At 33.2% G+C, this 22,090-nt stretch overlaps 2 protein-coding genes and 1 non-coding gene across 3 annotated transcripts; 1 reads left to right on the forward strand and 2 right to left on the reverse strand.

Annotated features, from left to right (window-relative positions):
• The first annotated feature begins 1,253 nt into the window (after positions 1-1,253).
• On the forward strand, positions 1,254-3,316 carry LOC127096864 (pentatricopeptide repeat-containing protein At1g09190). The gene has a single exon (XM_051035400.1). The coding sequence runs from the start codon at positions 1,410-1,412 to the stop codon at positions 2,865-2,867; it is 1,458 nt and encodes a 485-aa protein (XP_050891357.1). The 5' UTR covers positions 1,254-1,409; the 3' UTR covers positions 2,868-3,316.
• LOC127096865 (uncharacterized) lies at positions 3,228-4,307 on the reverse strand. Its single transcript, XM_051035401.1, has 4 exons — positions 4,096-4,307; positions 3,938-4,008; positions 3,624-3,849; positions 3,228-3,516 (listed from the first exon to the last, which is right to left on the reverse strand). Exons 1-4 carry the CDS (start codon positions 4,259-4,261, stop codon positions 3,401-3,403), a joined length of 579 nt encoding a protein of 192 aa, XP_050891358.1. The 5' UTR covers positions 4,262-4,307; the 3' UTR covers positions 3,228-3,400.
• Positions 4,308-4,472: 165 nt separating this feature from the next.
• Positions 4,473-4,545, reverse strand: TRNAA-AGC (transfer RNA alanine (anticodon AGC)). Its single transcript has one exon. It is a non-coding gene; the product is annotated as a tRNA-Ala (tRNA).
• Positions 4,546-22,090: the final 17,545 nt, after the last annotated feature.

Consider the following 22,090-nt stretch of genomic DNA (forward strand, 5'->3'; position numbering starts at 1 on the left):
CAACACCAAAATTTCACAAATAATTTTATCTTCCCATTTCTGAATTAAAATTAATTTTTGGAATAGGTTTGATATTTTTAGAGAATTTTGTGATTTTTGACTTATCTTAAATGATTTTTAAATACTTCTGACTTTTCAAAAATGGCAAAAAAATTAGGCAATGGTCATTTGACCTTGTTTGACCTATAATCAATCCCTTGGCCATTTCTTTGGTGATTTTAAGCGATTTTAGGTTTTTGTCCTTTAAAAATTATTTTCTTCATTTTAAAATTTGATTTAATATTTTGTTAAGCTATTTTATTGACATGGTGTTGACTCAACTTCTGTTTGGCCTTAGTCTTGGTTGAATTGGACCTTAACTTGGTCAATACCATTGGATTTAGGGGGTTGATGAAGTTTGAACATCATCCCTCAAGATGAATGGATGGTATTGATCAAGTGAGGTTCATCCCTTGATGAATTTGGGATTCTCTTTCGCTTCATCTTCTCATCTTCATCCCATTTCTCCCTCAATCCTTTCTTGGCCAATGATTTCTAATAGATCAAATGCTACTTGATTCATCAATGACCTCGTGTTAGATGAATCAACATGAGCTTGATTGATATAGGTTAATTCCCTCTTCTTCTTTTTGTGGTATGATTTAAGAGCTTGGGCTTGATACCTTATCTCTAGCATGCATTAACACCAATATTATTATTGACCAATATTATTAGTTTCAATTTGAAAACTTCTTATCTTTTGGCTTTGTTCGTACTTTTTCCATTTTCCTTTGGAAACAATAAAAGCGCAGTGGCGACTCTTGTTTTATTGACGTTGAGTTAACCAATATCTCAGTGGTCATGAATTTACCGTTATATAAATGTATGGTTTACTTTATAAAAGATTTATTATGACATTATAGTTTTAATATATGGTCTATTACATTGATGCATTTCATAAATAAAAAAAATCAAAATTCATTGTTAAGAGGAAAATATGGAAGTGCATCTCGATAACCTGATACAGAAATGTATCTCCGAATTAGTTTAAGGCAAAATGGGTGTGTCTCGATTAAGAATGCATGGGATTGCGTATATGATTAATGCAAAAATGTATCTTTGAATCAATTTAAGGTAAAATGAGTGTGTCTCAGTTAAGAATGCATTTGATACGTATAAAGTGGATACGAAAAGTGTATCTCCGAATTCATCTAAGGCGGAAAAAAAATATATGTATTTAGTTAATGAGATTAAAAGAGAGGGAATAAAACGAGTGTGGTGAACCTTTCCACACAATCATTGCTTAATCATGCTACTAAGTAGCTTTCTATTCTGAATTTCGGATTGCTTTTGTTAGTTCTAGATGTAATAATAACGAGTGCAATTATACTATTATTAGTTGGATTAATCCAAAATCAATCACAATCGGAATGAATAAAGGTTTGCAAAAGATAGAGCGCAAAATTCTGCATCTCCTTCATAACACCAAAACCCAAACTCATCTCCCACAAATCCACGCCCACTTCCTCCGCCATGGCCTCCACCAATCCAACCAAATCCTCTCCCATTTCGTCACCGTCTGCGCCTCTCTTCAACAAACCCCTTACGCCACTCTCATCTTCAACCGTACCCATAACCCCAACATTCTCCTCTTCAACTCCATCATCAAAGCCCATTCTTCATCCCCTCCTTTCCATCATTCCTTCCACTTTTTCTCCCTTATGAAAACAACCCACACCATTTCCCCTGATAATTTCACTTTCCCGCCTTTACTCAAAGCCACTTCCAATCTCCGTCACTATAAACTTGGTCAGTCCCTTCACGCCCATGTCACTTCACTTGGGTTTTATCCTCATAGTCCCGTTCAAATCGGGTTGCTTGAGCTTTACTCCACTTGTGGGAAAATGGAAGATGCTAACAAGGTGTTTGATGAAATGCCTCACAGAGACGTTGTTGTTTGGAACTTGATGATTCATGGGTTTTGCAAGTTTGGCAATTTGGAAATGGGTTTGAAACTATTTAAAGAGATGAACCAACGTAGTGTTGTGTCTTGGAACCTCATGATTTCTTGTTTAGCGCAGAGTGAGAAAGACGAGAAAGCTCTTGAGCTTTTTTGTCAAATGTTGGAGCAGGGTTTTGAACCGGACGATGCAACATTGGTCACGGTATTACCCGTTTGTGCTCGCCTAGGAAATGTTGATGTTGGTAAATGGATTCACTCCTATGCAGATGAAAAGGGACTGCTGAGAGAAGTTATTTCCGTGGGAAATTCTCTTGTGGATTTCTATTGTAAATGTGGTAACTTAGAAGCTGCATGGAATGTTTTCAATGCAATTACTAATAAAAATGTTGTTTCTTGGAATGCAATGATATCTGGTTTGGCTTATAATGGAAAGGGTGAACTTGGTGTTGACTTGTTTGAAGAGATGGTGAAAGAAGGGGTAACCCCTTCTGATTCTACTTTTGTTGGTGTTTTGGCATGTTGTGTTCATGCTGGTTTAGTCGATAAAGGAAGAGAACTTTTTAATTCTATGACTGCGAAGTTTAAGCTTTCGCCAAAACTGGAGCATTATGGATGTGTTGTTGATTTACTTGGACGTTGTGGGCATGTCAAGGAAGCTTATAACTTGATTAGAACTATGCCCTTGATGCCAAATGCTGCCTTATGGGGTGCTTTGCTTAGCGCTTGTCGCAGTTATGGTGATAGGGAAGTTGCTGAAATTGCAGCTAAAGAGCTTGTTCATCTTGAACCTAAGAATTCTGGAAACTATGTGTTGTTGTCGAATGTTTATGCAGAAGAAGGGAATTGGGATGAAGTTGAGAAAGTTAGAGTGTCGATGCGGGGAGGTGGCATCAAGAAAGTTCCAGGGCAGAGTGCAACAGGATAGTGTAACTGTCAAGAAATAACTTTAGTCAACTTAACTGAAAAGGTTGTTTCATGGAGATTGGAGGATGCCACCAATTTCATGATGCATGAGTATTTCAAAACAAATATCAGTCGAGCCATTTCTTGACAATTCTAAAATTTGAGGGATTGGAATTGAAAAGGAACCAGTGGTTTGATCATGTCAAATTAAAGTTTGCGTGTAGTGTGATTGGCTCGAGAATGCACTATACACTGCATCATGCAGCAATATTTATTATATTGATACCCAAATTTTGTGCTCTTTAGATAAAGGAAAACCCATGTATCAAATGAATCCATGTAACATATTTATATATTTGGGTGAAATATTTCATTAAAAATGAAAGTTTTGTTTCAGATTGTATTGTATGGTACCATAATACAGACATTCATAATACATTACGATAAACACTCATTCATCATCCAAACTAATAGGAACATGTCGCTCTCTGGATAAAATCTTACAGAAATCCAACGAGTATCTATTTCTTACTACTATCATATAATGTCATGTACTCACATTAAATAAACCAGTACCGCTGCAACGATAAAGATATAGCATTTAATCAAAATAGACACACCCGGAGCCGTGTTTATCTCTCCTCCAATGTAGTCTTCCAAATTGAAGTTCCCTATACACATGTTACATTTTGTTCGAGCAAAAAAAATCATGAAAAAAAGGGGAAGAAAGGGAAGTTCAATTTCAGTTTGCAGAAAACTAAATTACTAGTATTCTGACCTCGTTGTCTAGAGTAGCTGCAGCCAGCGTTGAGTGCATATCTCATTTGTTGTAATGATGCTTTGTTGTTGAATATGAAACTAGAAAGTATGTTGTCAATGCAATCCAGCATTAGCTGTGTTTCTGCGAGACATGGTCCGCTACAGAAAAAATCAGTAGCCTCTGGTGGTACCTTAATATTCCCAGATGGATTTAATCTATATGCAGCATCACAACCAGCATAAATCTGTCAATGAGGATTCAAAAACAGCCAAAAGAGTATGTTAGAAAGAAGGAAAAACCAGAATTAATGGCATCAACTATTTGTCACTTACAAGCTTATTTTCAAAGCATGATAAAGCCTTTACTATGTTTTGCCCTCCTTCAAGATCACCCTCTGCAGCCACTGTTCATTTTCCACATTTTAGACATTATATAGAACGATTATACATTTTAGAGTGAATTTTATTGAAGACACAGAACAAACAATCACCTAAGTAGCAGCAAAATATTGCAATGGAAGTTAAATTAAGGATGAACAAATTTCCCTTTAGGATGAATGCAAATGCCATTATTGTGAAGACAGATTTGAGTGCATGGGAGGAGATCAAACCATGAAAGTTTAATATCGAAAATGAGATGAGGTTGGTATTGAACATTCAACTATAATATCCGTTTCTTTTATGATGTAAGAACTGAAAGACGAAGAAAATGAATGAGGTTTGTTGACCAAATAGTAGCAGTTTAGTCACCCACTGAGAGGTTTGTTAGATCAGTCACTTTGAAAAAGAATACATATTATATTCAGAAAGATGAATCTGTCACTGCAAAACGAATAACCGAAGCTGAAAAACTCAGAAAATGCAAAAATGGAGATGCGGGGTATCGATCCCCGTACCTCTCGCATGCTAAGCGAGCGCTCTACCATCTGAGCTACATCCCCGATTTATTTTCTGGGCCTATTAAACCTATATAGAAGTATTCATTAATTTCTGAATAAACAATGTTTATTTAATTCGATAATGAAATAGTTTTTACTCATTTTCAGCGTTGTATTTTATGCGGTATAATCATCTAGTCTTTTAGTATTCTTATGAAAATGAAATGATATCCATATATATATTATATTTTAAATGAAATGCCGTATTATTTCATTTAAATCATTAGAAGAATACAAGTCAAATAATCTAAGTCCGGTATGTTAAATAGTGGTACAATCTTAAAGTGAAGAGTTCATCAACATACGATTTATTTAGCTATGGTTTTGACTTTTATCATGGATGGATTTGTGATTGTGTGTGCTTAAAGTTAAAGATCAAAAAATGTATTTTGTTGTGAATATGCATGTTAAATATGACCTTCAAAAAAAAGTGTAGATTTTGTAATGGTATTTTAATGTCTATACGAGGTTTTGGAGCAATTTTGTGGTGCATGGTTGAATAATTCAATTTAGTCAAAAATCTTGATTAGAGAAAGGGGATTAACCAATACATCAATTTGAACATAGCTAAAGATATGACTAGGGGTGGCAAACGTGTTTGTCCCGTTTAGGATCGTCCCGCAATAGCCCACAAAAATACATGATCGGTCTGGACGAGCATAGTTGAGGGTGCGGACATAAAACCTTAATCTGTCCCGCACAAAAGTGTTGGCTCGCGGTCACTGCATCTTTTAGACCTAAAAATACATAAAATTATGTTAATGCACATGCCATAAAAAACACAAAGCGGGGCGGAGTGGGCTCATTATAGGGTGAGGGCCTAAATTCTTGGCCCGCCCCGAACTAAAGTACAAGAAAAACGGATATGTCTAACGGATCGGATCCGTTTTGCCACCCCTTAGATATGACAGTTTTTATAATATTTTGGGTAACATGGATCTAGTTGATCTTTCACTTTTAAGTAGGTGATTCACTTGATTTTATTCTAATGATCTCGCTATTAGTATATTAGATAGAATCTTGATTTTTGAAGATTGGTTCGTAACTTGGCTTGATATGAAGTTTTGGGTCTTTTCATGAGATGTGTCGGATCATTGTTCTTTGATTCTCTAGTATTAAGCTTACGACTTAGGCCTTAAACCATTATGGTTCATCCATTGGCTTCTCAAGGAAAAGCTTGCAAACCTGATAAAGGAAACATGAGTAACACAAGTGTTATCGGGTTGGATGAGATTTGTTTTAAATGAAAGATTTAACAGACTAAAAGTGGTGATCAAATAGTGGAATATAGAGGTTTATGGAGAAATTGCGACAATCATTCTTGTATATTTTTTAGTACATTTTACATGAAGCTTAAATTGGAAGAAAATAATAAGAATGAACAAATTGGAAAAAATCCATGAAGCTGAAATTGCTAGCAACTCACTTGAAAAAATAAAATCCATCATGTCTAGTAGTGTGGTGTGTTGTGTGAAGATCTCAAAGGACACATAAGCATAATTGCCTACATACAGTGCTTGGGTATGGCTATATAGCGCATTCTCACTAAGAATGACACTTTCTAGAGCTAGGAGATGGGAGTTGAAGATTTTTCATCAAGGGAGTCATCCCACTCATGAGGAATCCAGCGGCTGGGCCGTATAGACTTGAACTTGACCAAATTTTGGTGGATGATATTTATTCCACAACATAGTGTAAGCACCATTAGACGTGTCCTTTGGAGTTGATATTTTGGTATTCTGGATGGTTAACTTGTGGGTCTCGACATATATACCCACGTCTATCCGAGCTAGTGCTGCGACAATTAGGTTATATGTATGGAATACCTAGGGACCCCACATTTGTTTCTCTTGCCATTGTCCTCTGTAGAAATGTTGATGAGATATTTGCGGAGTACCATGAGCATCTGGTACCAAGGGATGTAAGTGGTGTCTGCTTCTCGTATATGGAATACAGCATATGATTACATCCAATGGTTTTATAGACTTTCATGTCCATATATGACACCAGCTTCGGATGGAGGTCCTCGTAGATCATCCCATCAAGAGATACCATAGGAGGAATAGGAAAGGGCAGATCATTTCGTCAATGTCTTGCCACTATGCCAAAATATTGTCGCTATTAGAATATATGTCATCTATAAATGAGAGTTTCAGGAAGGCACCCCAGAAAGGGTCACTTTACAAGTGATATTAATATAGGCTCGATCTTCACTATAATATAGGAGACAGGGGGAACATGGGCGTGCGATATACCCAATAGTTGGATTTTAATTTATGTTTGACTTATACATGTGACTTATGTATGTGACTTGTGAATATTCAATATGTGTTAGAAATGTGTCACAATTGTATTTTATGTGAATTCATTATGAATGATTGAGAAGTATGTTTTACAACTCCTGAGTAGTATTTATACGTATTATAAATGATGAATATATTAATCAAGGTAATACTATCTACAAAGTAATTTTGTCTCAGGGGTGTACGGTGATTGAGATCCTGACATATCATGTTTTCTAACTTCTATGAAAATAGACATACAAATGTTACCTCATGGGTGTGTGAGGAGATTAAAATATCTACACACCCAATTTTTCAAATTGTATGAAAATTAACATACAAATGTTATCTCAGGGATGTGCACATAGATTGGAATTCGAATACACCATTGTTTTGCAACTTGTATCAAAATAGTCAAACAAATGTTGTCTCATGGGTGTGATGAAGACTGAAATCTAGATACACCTCGTTTTGCAAACTTATATGAAAATAGATATACAAATGTCTCAGGGGAGTGTTTGGAGATTGAAATCCAATCACACCCATGTTTTGCAACTTGGAAATTAAACGAAATCCTTTTCCAGTGCGTGTAAACCTCATACATACAAATAGGTCTATCAAATTTCATCTTCTTGGAAATTAAACATGAAAAATGAATATCGTATGTTCTTCTAAGTGTACAACCACACTTGGATCTATCTATTTCCTGTGTTCTCACACTTGAAGCAATCTAGACCAATCTTCTGAGTTCATACGATGGATAATCAAATGACCAACTAACTTTTAACACAATCCATGATTATGTATATCACAAATCATAATAAAGTTCCATGTATTATTCTATTTATGGTACCCATGCTACTTAAAAGGACATTCACATTTTCTTGTTTTGGTGTCATAATGTTTTAGTTTTTGAATATGTTATTTATACTCATCACTTCTTTTGCATCTCATCGTAACAAATGCATGTCTTCTATCAAAACCAGAATTCAAACTTCATATATCAATACCAAAACCTAATTTGACAAGTTCCATACGGATCCAATGAAGTATATGTTCACGTAAAGTAAACTCGTGTTTATTGGTAAAAAAAATTCTAACATCAATGTGTACAACACCTAGTTGGGAATGTTTTGAATCATCAACCTTTGATGCATTAGCTTTAATGTCAACATCGGGGTGCACCATACCAACAACCAATAAGAAAATAAGAAATTTTCAACCACCATTCAACGTATTTTGAGTTTAATCTTTGGATAAATCCTTTCAATGTCCAGATTGAAATTTCCAGATGATATTCATGATATAGGAAAAAACAGATTATTTCAATGATCATCAACGAAAGACATGTGCATTAGCTATATTTGAGAGGATTTTGAGTCTTTTGTTGTCGAAAAGCAATAGTGTTTTGTTTGCAAGCTAAAATCTTGAATACAAATGCAAGATATTTTGGGAGGGTTTAAGTAAAAAATATATTACGATCATGATTGTAACGGTTTAACATAGGATTGGGCAGAATTCGTGATTGTTTGGATTCTAACAAGTGTGTTCAAAGTTCATTTTTTGAAGGGTGTATCTAGATGTTGTAATCCATGCGTATTCTTGCTTGCATTGGATGGGTTTCTTATGAAGAGGTTTGTTGTATTGTGTTACGTCCGAATTTCAAACTAGCGACGGTTGAAAGGGTTATTTTAATATTTACATAAAGTTTGAGAGAATTACTAGGGGTGCAATGAGAAACCTTTTTCTCAAGTTATTTTGAACATTTTAGCATTTTATTAGTGCTCAACATCGACTAGTATTATCTCTTATGGTTCTTGTTATTTTTATATATTACCCTTCTAATTTTGTAGTAGTATTTGTTATTTTTTTGGGCTAGGTCTGAAGTCCCTTTTTTATATATTTCTGGGACTTTTGTGTGTGTTCTTTAGGCGGGTTTGTTTGGTATCAATGTGTTATTAATTTTGTGGGTTGTCATTTGTAATTGTCGATAGGGGGGAGGGGTTGGTCTATTTACGTGGCAGGTCGATTGAGGGTGTTTTGTGTTACTTTAGGATTGGGGTTGGTGTGAGTCATCTTTGTCCTATTTTTATTTGGTGGTTGTCCATTACACCCTATGTAGTACTTTCAAACCTTATGGAAATCCAAAAATGTCTTTTGTCACTGTCCAGATTTTGAAATCCATATGCACCACAATACAACAAATCAAAAGATCTTTTCATCGAAAATGCACCCTCATCCAAGTAAAAAGCATATATGGAGTTCAATATCTGGATACACCATATTGGAATATGGATTTCAATCTTAGAAGGCATCCTGTCAAAGAACAAAATTACATGTATTTCTTGTGTGTGTGTGTGTGTGTGTGTGTGTGTGTGTGTGTGTTGTATGTGATAATAAATGGGTAAATTCGGATTTCAACCCAAACAAACTCCTAGAACAAATTGTAAGTATTGTTTGGGTGTGTCTTCTGTAACAAAAAGGTGAATCCATATTTCAATATCCAGACAAATCGTTGGGTAGTATTTTGAATCTCTAGAAATTATTATGAATCATAATAGAACACTTGGGAACTTTGTTTATGTCCATTAGTACCACTACATTTGTAGATTGTTATGAGTTAACTAAGTTTACCACTACTACATCTCATAATGGATTTTCTATGAACATGGAGGTGACTATCAAGCATATATATATATATATATATATATATATATATATATATATATATATATATATATATATAGACACACACACACTAAGTCATTCATAACAGATTCTTCATATGTACTAGTTGTTTTCTCACATAATAAACCAGACACATAAGTCACTCATAACTAAGAACAAATTTTCATAACTCAATCGTAAAGAAAACATCGGTCATAAATACCTCAACCATTCAAAATGTTTACATCAAAATAAAAATAAAAATACAACTATAAGGTATATCTAACGCCTTAATTCTTCCTCTGCCACATATACTGCAGTGTAAATCATGCCTCTAATAATATTACATCCAAAGTGAGCCTCTCAAGAGTGTCTTCCTGAAACTCTCATCTAGAAATTTCTTCCAACTTCAACAATGAGGTGATATATAGGTAATACATCCACGGCATGGGTCGCCCTTGCATGTTAAACAATATGTGTTTGAAATGTGTCACAATTGTATTTTATGTGAATTCATTATGAATGATTGAGAAGTATGTTTTACAACTCCTAAGTAGTATTTATACGTATTATGAATGATGCATATATTAATCAAGGTAATACTATCTACAAAGTAATTTTGTCTCAGGGGTGTACGGTGATTGAGATCCTAACATATCCTGTTTTCTAACTTCTATGAAAATAGACATACAAATGTTGTCTCATGGGTGTGTGAGGAGATTAAAATCTCTACACACCCAATTTTGTAAATTGTATGAAAATTAACATACAAATGTTATCTCAGGGATGTGCACATAGATTGGAATTCAAATACACCCTTGTTTTGCAACTTGTATCAAAATAGTCAAACAAATGTTATCTCATGGGTGTGATGAAGATTGAAATCTAGATACACCTCGTTTTGCAAACTTATATGAAAATAGATATACAAATGTCTCATGGGAGTGTTTGGAGATTGAAATCCAATTACACCCATGTTTTGCAACTTGGAAATTAAACGAAATCCTTTTCCAGTGCGTGTAAACCTCATACGTACAAATAGGTCTATCAAATTGTATCTTCTTGGAAATTAAACATGAAAAATGAATATCGTATGTTCTTCTAAGTGTACAACCACACTTGGATCTATCTATTTTCTGTGTTCTCACACTTGAAGCAATCTAGACCAATCTTCTGAGTTCATACGATGGACAATCGAATGACCAACTAACTTTTGACACAATCCATGATTATGTATATCACAAATCATAATAAAGGTCCATGTATTATTCTATTTGTGGTACCCACGCTACTTAAAAGGACATCCACATTTTCTTGTTTTGGTGTCATAATGTTTTAGTTTTTGAATATGTTATTTATACTCATCACTTCTTTTGCATCACATCGTAACAAATGCATGTCTTCTATCAGAACCAGAATTCGAACTTCATATATCAATACCAAAACCTAATTTGACAAGTTCCATACGGATCCAATGAAGTATATTTTCACGTAAAGTAAACTCATATTTATTGGTAAAAAAAATCTAACATCAATGTGTACAACACCTAGTTGGGAATGTTTTGAATCATCATCCTTTGATGCATTAGCTTTAATGACAACATTGGGGTGCACCATAACAACAACCAATAAGAAAATAAGAAATTTTCAACCACCATTCAACGTATTTTCAGTTTAATATTTGGACAAATCCTTTCAATGTCCAGATTGAAATTTCCAGATGATATTCATGATATAGGAAAAAACAGATTATTTCAATGATCATCAACGAAAGACATGTGCATTAGCTATATTTGAGAGGATTTTGAGTCTTTTGTTGTCGAAAAGCAATAGTGTTTTTCTTGCAAGCTAAAATCTTGAATACAAATGCAAGATATTTTGGGAGGGTTTAAGGAAAAAATATATTACGATCATGATTGTAACTGTTTAACATAGGATTGGGCAGAATTCGTGATTGTTTGGATTCTAACAAGTGTGTTCAAAGTTCATTTTTTGAAGGGTGTATCTAGATGTTGTAATCCATGCGTATTCTTGCTTGCATTGGATGGGTTTCTTATGAAGAGATTTGTGGTATTGTGATACGTCTGAATTTCAAACTAGCGACGTTGAAAAGGGTTATTTTAATATTTACATAGAGTTTAAGAGAATTACTAGGGGTGCAATGAGAAACCTTTTTTCTCAAGTTATTTTGAACATTTTAGCATTTACTTAGTGCTCAACATCGACTAGTATTATCTCTTATAGTTCTTGTTATTTTTGTTACATTACCCTTCTAATTTTGTAGTAGTATTTGTTATTTTTTGGGCTAGGTCTGAAGTCCCTTTTTTATATATTTCTGGGACTTTTGTGTGTGTTCTTTAGGCGGGTTTGTTTGGTATCAATGTGTTATTAATTTTGTGGGTTTTCATTTGTAATTGTCGATAAGGGGGAGGGGTTGGTCTATTTACATGGCAGGTCGATTGAGGGTGTTTTGTGTTAGTTTAGGATTGGGGTTGGTGTGAGCCATCTTTGTCCTATTTTTATTTGGTGGTTGTCCATTACACCCTATGTAGTACTTTCAAACCTTATGGAAATCCAAAAATGTCTTTTGTCACTGTCCAGATTTTAAAATCCATATGCACCACAATACAACAAATCAAAAGATCTTTTCATCGAAAATGCACCCTCATCCAAGTAAAAAGCATATATGGAGTTCAATATCTGGATACACCATATTGGAATCTGGATTTCAATCTTAGAAAGCATCTTGCCAAAGAACAAAATTACATGTATTTCTTGTGTGTGGGGGGGGGGGGGTGTGAGTGTGTTGTATGTGATAACAAATGGGTAAATTTGGATTTCAACCCAGACAAACTCCCAGAACAAATTGTAAGTATTGTTTGGGTGTGTCTTCTGAAACAAAAGGGTGAATCCATATTTCAATATCCAAACAAATCGTTGGGTAGTATTATGAATCTCTAGAAATTATTATGAATCATAATAGAACACTTGGGAACTTTGTTTATGTCCATTAGTACCACTGCATTTGTAGATTGTTATGAGTTAACTAAGTTTACCACTACTACATCTCATAATGGATTTTCTATGAACATGGAGGTGACTATCAAGCATATATATATATATATATATATATATATATATATATATATATATATATATATATATATATATATATATATATATATATATAGACACACACACACACTAAGTCATTCATAACAGATTCTTCATACGTACTAGTTGTTTTCTCACATAATAAACATACACATAAGTCACTCATAACTAAGAACAAATTTTCATAACTCAATCGTAAAGAAAACATCGGTCATAAATACCTCAATCATTCAAAATGTTTACATCAAAATTAAAATTAAAATACAACTATTAGGTATATCTAACGCCTCAATTCTTCCTCTGCCACATATACTGCAGTGCAAATCATGCCTCTAATAATATTACATCCAAAGTGAGCCTCTCAAGAGTGTCTTCCTGAAACTCTCATCTAGAAATTTCTTCCAACTTCAACAATGAGGTGATATATAGGTAATACATCCACGGCATGGGTCGCCCTTGCATGTTAAACAATATGTATTAGAAATGTGTCACAATTGTATTTTATGTGAATTCATTATGAATGATTGAGAAGTATGTTTTACAACTCCTGAGTAGTATTTATACGTATTATAAATGATGAATATATTAATCAAGGTAATACTATCTACAAAGTAATTTTGTCTCAGGGGTGTACGGTGATTGAGATCCTGACATATCCTGTTTTCTAACTTCTATGAAAATAGACATACAAATGTTACCTCATGGGTGTGTGAGGAGATTAAAATATCTACACACCCAATTTTTCAAATTGTATGAAAATTAACATACAAATGTTATCTCAGGGATGTGCACATAGATTGGAATTCGAATACACCATTGTTTTGCAACTTGTATCAAAATAGTCAAACAAATGTTATCTCATGGGTGTGATGAAGATTGAAATCTAGATACACCTCGTTTTGCAAACTTATATGAAAATAGATATACAAATGTCTCATGGGAGTGTTTGGAGATTGAAATCCAATTACACCCATGTTTTGCAACTTGGAAATTAAACGAAATCCTTTTCCAGTGCGTGTAAACCTCATACGTACAAATAGGTCTATCAAATTGTATCTTCTTGGAAATTAAACATGAAAAATGAATATCGTATGTTCTTCTAAGTGTACAACCACACTTGGATCTATCTATTTTCTGTGTTCTCACACTTGAAGCAATCTAGACCAATCTTCTGAGTTCATACGATGGACAATCGAATGACCAACTAACTTTTGACACAATCCATGATTATGTATATCACAAATCATAATAAAGGTCCATGTATTATTCTATTTGTGGTACCCACGCTACTTAAAAGGACATCCACATTTTCTTGTTTTGGTGTCATAATGTTTTAGTTTTTGAATATGTTATTTATACTCATCACTTCTTTTGCATCACATCGTAACAAATGCATGTCTTCTATCAGAACCAGAATTCGAACTTCATATATCAATACCAAAACCTAATTTGACAAGTTCCATACGGATCCAATGAAGTATATTTTCACGTAAAGTAAACTCATATTTATTGGTAAAAAAAATCTAACATCAATGTGTACAACACCTAGTTGGGAATGTTTTGAATCATCATCCTTTGATGCATTAGCTTTAATGACAACATTGGGGTGCACCATAACAACAACCAATAAGAAAATAAGAAATTTTCAACCACCATTCAACGTATTTTCAGTTTAATATTTGGACAAATCCTTTCAATGTCCAGATTGAAATTTCCAGATGATATTCATGATATAGGAAAAAACAGATTATTTCAATGATCATCAACGAAAGACATGTGCATTAGCTATATTTGAGAGGATTTTGAGTCTTTTGTTGTCGAAAAGCAATAGTGTTTTTCTTGCAAGCTAAAATCTTGAATACAAATGCAAGATATTTTGGGAGGGTTTAAGGAAAAAATATATTACGATCATGATTGTAACTGTTTAACATAGGATTGGGCAGAATTCGTGATTGTTTGGATTCTAACAAGTGTGTTCAAAGTTCATTTTTTGAAGGGTGTATCTAGATGTTGTAATCCATGCGTATTCTTGCTTGCATTGGATGGGTTTCTTATGAAGAGATTTGTGGTATTGTGATACGTCTGAATTTCAAACTAGCGACGTTGAAAAGGGTTATTTTAATATTTACATAGAGTTTAAGAGAATTACTAGGGGTGCAATGAGAAACCTTTTTTCTCAAGTTATTTTGAACATTTTAGCATTTACTTAGTGCTCAACATCGACTAGTATTATCTCTTATAGTTCTTGTTATTTTTGTTACATTACCCTTCTAATTTTGTAGTAGTATTTGTTATTTTTTTGGGCTAGGTCTGAAGTCCCTTTTTTATATATTTCTGGGACTTTTGTGTGTGTTCTTTAGGCGGGTTTGTTTGGTATCAATGTGTTATTAATTTTGTGGGTTTTCATTTGTAATTGTCGATAAGGGGGAGGGGTTGGTCTATTTACATGGCAGGTCGATTGAGGGTGTTTTGTGTTAGTTTAGGATTGGGGTTGGTGTGAGCCATCTTTGTCCTATTTTTATTTGGTGGTTGTCCATTACACCCTATGTAGTACTTTCAAACCTTATGGAAATCCAAAAATGTCTTTTGTCACTGTCCAGATTTTAAAATCCATATGCACCACAATACAACAAATCAAAAGATCTTTTCATCGAAAATGCACCCTCATCCAAGTAAAAAGCATATATGGAGTTCAATATCTGGATACACCATATTGGAATCTGGATTTCAATCTTAGAAAGCATCTTGCCAAAGAACAAAATTACATGTATTTCTTGTGTGTGGGGGGGGGGGTGTGAGTGTGTTGTATGTGATAACAAATGGGTAAATTTGGATTTCAACCCAGACAAACTCCCAGAACAAATTGTAAGTATTGTTTGGGTGTGTCTTCTGAAACAAAAGGGTGAATCCATATTTCAATATCCAAACAAATCGTTGGGTAGTATTATGAATCTCTAGAAATTATTATGAATCATAATAGAACACTTGGGAACTTTGTTTATGTCCATTAGTACCACTGCATTTGTAGATTGTTATGAGTTAACTAAGTTTACCACTACTACATCTCATAATGGATTTTCTATGAACATGGAGGTGACTATCAAGCATATATATATATATATATATATATATATATATATATATATATATATATATATATATATATATATATATATATATAGACACACACACACACTAAGTCATTCATAACAGATTCTTCATACGTACTAGTTGTTTTCTCACATAATAAACATACACATAAGTCACTCATAACTAAGAACAAATTTTCATAACTCAATCGTAAAGAAAACATCGGTCATAAATACCTCAATCATTCAAAATGTTTACATCAAAATTAAAATTAAAATACAACTATTAGGTATATCTAACGCCTCAATTCTTCCTCTGCCACATATACTGCAGTGCAAATCATGCCTCTAATAATATTACATCCAAAGTGAGCCTCTCAAGAGTGTCTTCCTGAAACTCTCATCTAGAAATTTCTTCCAACTTCAACAATGAGGTGATATATAGGTAATACATCCACGGCATGGGTCGCCCTTGCATGTTAAACAATATGTATTAGAAATGTGTCACAATTGTATTTTATGTGAATTCATTATGAATGATTGAGAAGTATGTTTTACAACTCCTGAGTAGTATTTATACGTATTATAAATGATGAATATATTAATCAAGGTAATACTATCTACAAAGTAATTTTGTCTCAGGGGTGTACGGTGATTGAGATCCTGACATAACCTGTTTTCTAACTTCTATGAAAATAGACATACAAATGTTACCTCATGGGTGTGTGAGGAGATTAAAATATCTACACACCCAATTTTTCAAATTGTATGAAAATTAACATACAAATGTTATCTCAGGGATGTGCACATAGATTGGAATTCGAATACACCATTGTTTTGCAACTTGTATCAAAATAGTCAAACAAATGTTGTCTCATGGGTGTGATGAAGACTGAAATCTAGATACACCTCGTTTTGCAAACTTATATGAAAATAGATATACAAATGTCTCAGGGGAGTGTTTGGAGATTGAAATCCAATCACACCCATGTTTTGCAACTTGGAAATTAAACGAAATCCTTTTCCAGTGCGTGTAAACCTCATACATACAAATAGGTCTATCAAATTTCATCTTCTTGGAAATTAAACATGAAAAATGAATATCGTATGTTCTTCTAAGTGTACAACCACACTTGGATCTATCTATTTCCTGTGTTCTCACACTTGAAGCAATCTAGACCAATCTTCTGAGTTCATACGATGGATAATCAAATGACCAACTAACTTTTAACACAATCCATGATTATGTATATCACAAATCATAATAAAGTTCCATGTATTATTCTATTTATGGTACCCATGCTACTTAAAAGGACATTCACATTTTCTTGTTTTGGTGTCATAATGTTTTAGTTTTTGAATATGTTATTTATACTCATCACTTCTTTTGCATCTCATCGTAACAAATGCATGTCTTCTATCAAAACCAGAATTCAAACTTCATATATCAATACCAAAACCTAATTTGACAAGTTCCATACGGATCCAATGAAGTATATGTTCACGTAAAGTAAACTCGTGTTTATTGGTAAAAAAAATTCTAACATCAATGTGTACAACACCTAGTTGGGAATGTTTTGAATCATCAACCTTTGATGCATTAGCTTTAATGTCAACATCGGGGTGCACCATACCAACAACCAATAAGAAAATAAGAAATTTTCAACCACCATTCAACGTATTTTGAGTTTAATCTTTGGATAAATCCTTTCAATGTCCAGATTGAAATTTCCAGATGATATTCATGATATAGGAAAAAACAGATTATTTCAATGATCATCAACGAAAGACATGTGCATTAGCTATATTTGAGAGGATTTTGAGTCTTTTGTTGTCGAAAAGCAATAGTGTTTTGTTTGCAAGCTAAAATCTTGAATACAAATGCAAGATATTTTGGGAGGGTTTAAGTAAAAAATATATTACGATCATGATTGTAACGGTTTAACATAGGATTGGGCAGAATTCGTGATTGTTTGGATTCTAACAAGTGTGTTCAAAGTTCATTTTTTGAAGGGTGTATCTAGATGTTGTAATCCATGCGTATTCTTGCTTGCATTGGATGGGTTTCTTATGAAGAGGTTTGTTGTATTGTGTTACGTCCGAATTTCAAACTAGCGACGGTTGAAAGGGTTATTTTAATATTTACATAAAGTTTGAGAGAATTACTAGGGGTGCAATGAGAAACCTTTTTCTCAAGTTATTTTGAACATTTTAGCATTTTATTAGTGCTCAACATCGACTAGTATTATCTCTTATGGTTCTTGTTATTTTTATATATTACCCTTCTAATTTTGTAGTAGTATTTGTTATTTTTTTGGGCTAGGTCTGAAGTCCCTTTTTTATATATTTCTGGGACTTTTGTGTGTGTTCTTTAGGCGGGTTTGTTTGGTATCAATGTGTTATTAATTTTGTGGGTTGTCATTTGTAATTGTCGATAGGGGGGAGGGGTTGGTCTATTTACGTGGCAGGTCGATTGAGGGTGTTTTGTGTTACTTTAGGATTGGGGTTGGTGTGAGTCATCTTTGTCCTATTTTTATTTGGTGGTTGTCCATTACACCCTATGTAGTACTTTCAAACCTTATGGAAATCCAAAAATGTCTTTTGTCACTGTCCAGATTTTGAAATCCATATGCACCACAATACAACAAATCAAAAGATCTTTTCATCGAAAATGCACCCTCATCCAAGTAAAAAGCATATATGGAGTTCAATATCTGGATACACCATATTGGAATATGGATTTCAATCTTAGAAGGCATCCTGTCAAAGAACAAAATTACATGTATTTCTTGTGTGTGTGTGTGTGTGTGTGTGTGTGTGTGTGTTGTATGTGATAATAAATGGGTAAATTCGGATTTCAACCCAAACAAACTCCTAGAACAAATTGTAAGTATTGTTTGGGTGTGTCTTCTGTAACAAAAAGGTGAATCCATATTTCAATATCCAGACAAATCGTTGGGTAGTATTTTGAATCTCTAGAAATTATTATGAATCATAATAGAACACTTGGGAACTTTGTTTATGTCCATTAGTACCACTACATTTGTAGATTGTTATGAGTTAACTAAGTTGACCACTACTACATCTCATAATGGATTTTCTATGAACATGGAGGTGACTATCAAGCATATATATATATATATATATATATATATATATATATATATATATATATATATATATATATATATATATATATATATTATATATATATATATATATATATATATATATATATATATATATATATATATATATATATATATATATATATATACACACACACACACTAAGTCATTCATAACAGATTCTTCATATGTACTAGTTGTTTTCTCACATAACAAACCAGACACATAAGTCACTCATAACTAAGAACAAATTTTCATAACTCAATCGTAAAGAAAACATCGGTCATAAATACCTCAACCATTCAAAATGTTTACATCAAAATAAAAATAAAAATACAACTATAAGGTATATCTAACGCCTTAATTCTTCCTCTGCCACATATACTGCAGTGTAAATCATGCCTCTAATAATATTACATCCAAAGTGAGCCTCTCAAGAGTGTCTTCCTGAAACTCTCATCTAGAAATTTCTTCCAACTTCAACAATGAGGTGATATATAGGTAATACATCCACGGCATGGGTCGCCCTTGCATGTTAAACAATATGTGTTTGAAATGTGTCACAATTGTATTTTATGTGAATTCATTATGAATGATTGAGAAGTATGTTTTACAACTCCTAAGTAGTATTTATACGTATTATGAATGATGCATATATTAATCAAGGTAATACTATCTACAAAGTAATTTTGTCTCAGGGGTGTACAGTGATTGAGATCCTAACATATCCTGTTTTCTAACTTCTATGAAAATAGACATACAAATGTTGCCTCATGGGTGTGTGAGGAGATTAAAATCTCTACACACCCAATTTTGTAAATTGTATGAAAATTAACATACAAATGTTATCTCAGGGATGTGCACATAGATTGGAATTCAAATACACCCTTGTTTTGCAACTTGTATCAAAATAGTCAAACAAATGTTATCTCATGGGTGTGATGAAGATTGAAATCTAGATACACCTCGTTTTGCAAACTTATATGAAAATAGATATACAAATGTCTCATGGGAGTGTTTGGAGATTGAAATCCAATTACACCCATGTTTTGCAACTTGGAAATTAAACGAAATCCTTTTCCAGTGCGTGTAAACCTCATACGTACAAATAGGTCTATCAAATTGTATCTTCTTGGAAATTAAACATGAAAAATGAATATCGTATGTTCTTCTAAGTGTACAACCACACTTGGATCTATCTATTTTCTGTGTTCTCACACTTGAAGCAATCTAGACCAATCTTCTGAGTTCATACGATGGACAATCGAATGACCAACTAACTTTTGACACAATCCATGATTATGTATATCACAAATCATAATAAAGGTCCATGTATTATTCTATTTGTGGTACCCACGCTACTTAAAAGGACATCCACATTTTCTTGTTTTGGTGTCATAATGTTTTAGTTTTTGAATATGTTATTTATACTCATCACTTCTTTTGCATCACATCGTAACAAATGCATGTCTTCTATCAGAACCAGAATTCGAACTTCATATATCAATACCAAAACCTAATTTGACAAGTTCCATACAGATCCAATGAAGTATATTTTCACGTAAAGTAAACTCATGTTTATTGGTAAAAAAAATCTAACATCAATGTGTACAACACCTAGTTGGGAATGTTTTGAATCATCATCCTTTGATGCATTAGCTTTAATGACAACATTGGGGTGCACCATAACAACAACCAATAAGAAAATAAGAAATTTTCAACCACCATTCAACGTATTTTCAGTTTAATATTTGGACAAATCCTTTCAATGTCCAGATTGAAATTTCCAGATGATATTCATGATATAGGAAAAAACAGATTATTTCAATGATCATCAACGAAAGACATGTGCATTAGCTATATTTGAGAGGATTTTGAGTCTTTTGTTGTCGAAAAGCAATAGTGTTTTTCTTGCAAGCTAAAATCTTGAATACAAATGCAAGATATTTTGGGAGGGTTTAAGGAAAAAATATATTACGATCATGATTGTAACGGTTTAACATAGGATTGGGCAGAATTCGTGATTGTTTGGATTCTAACAAGTGTGTTCAAAGTTCATTTTTTGAAGGGTGTATCTAGATGTTGTAATCCATGCGTATTCTTGCTTGCATTGGATGGGTTTCTTATGAAGAGATTTGTTGTATTGTGATACGTACGAATTTCAAACTAGCGACGGTAGAAAGGGTTATTTTAATATTTACATAGAGTTTAAGAGAATTACTAGGGGTGCAATGAGAAACCTTTTTTCTCAAGTTATTTTGAATATTTTAGCATTTACTTAGTGCTTAACATCGACTAGTATTATCTCTTATGGTTCTTGTTATTTTTGTTACATTATCCTTCTAATTTTGTAGTAGTATTTGTTATTTTTTTGGGCTAGGTCTGAAGTCCCTTTTTTATATATTTCTGGGACTTTTGTGTGTGTTCTTTAGGCGGGTTTGTTTGGTATCAATGTGTTATTAATTTTGTGGGTTTTCATTTGTAATTGTCGATAAGGGGGAGGGGTTGGTCTATTTACATGGCAGGTCGATTGAGGGTGTTTTGTGTTAGTTTAGGATTGGGGTTGGTGTGAGCCATCTTTGTCCTATTTTTATTTGGTGGTTGTCCATTACACCCTATGTAGTACTTTCAAACCTTATGGAAATCCAAAAATGTCTTTTGTCACTGTCCAGATTTTGAAATCCATATGCACCACAATACAACAAATCAAAAGATCTTTTCATCGAAAATGCACCCTCATCCAATTAAAAAGCATATATTGAGTTCAATATATGGATACACCATATTGGAATCTGGATTTCAATCTTAGAAGGCATCCTGTCAAAGAACAAAATTACATGTATTTCTTGTGTGTGTGTGTGTGTGTGTGTGTGTGTGTTGTATGTGATAACAAATAGGTAAATTCGGATTTCAAACCAGACAAACCCCCGGAACAAATTGTAAGTATTGTTTGGGTGTGTCTTTTGTAACAAAAGGGTGAATCCATATTTCAAAATCTAGACAAATCGTTGGGTAGTATTATGAATCTCTAGAAATTATTATGAATCATAATAGAACACTTGGGAACTTTGTTTATGTCCATTAGTACCACTACATTTGTTTTGTTATGAGTTAACTAAGTTTACCACTACTACATCTCATAATGGATTTTCTATGAACATGGAGGTGACTATCAAGCATATATATATATATATATATATATATATATATATATATATATATATATATATATATATATATATATATATATATATATATATATATATAT

The sequence above is a fragment of the Lathyrus oleraceus genome, chromosome 6 (assembly GCF_024323335.1).
Source record: "Lathyrus oleraceus cultivar Zhongwan6 chromosome 6, CAAS_Psat_ZW6_1.0, whole genome shotgun sequence".
NCBI classification, from domain to species: Eukaryota; Viridiplantae; Streptophyta; class Magnoliopsida; order Fabales; family Fabaceae; genus Lathyrus; species Lathyrus oleraceus.

Bases quoted from the DNA above. Each gene is read 5' to 3' on its own strand.
- LOC127096864 (XM_051035400.1), top strand. From the start codon at position 1,410: ATGAATAAAGGTTTGCAAAAGATAGAGCGCAAAATTCTGCATCTCCTT.
- LOC127096865 (XM_051035401.1), bottom strand. From the start codon at position 4,261: ATGTTCAATACCAACCTCATCTCATTTTCGATATTAAACTTTCATGGT. The intron at 4,009-4,095 runs GTGATTGTTTGT...GAAAATGAACAG, and splicing joins AATATTTTGCTGCTACTTAG to TGGCTGCAGAGGGTGATCTT. The intron at 3,517-3,623 runs GTCAGAATACTA...ACATGTGTATAG, and splicing joins CAGCTACTCTAGACAACGAG to GGAACTTCAATTTGGAAGAC.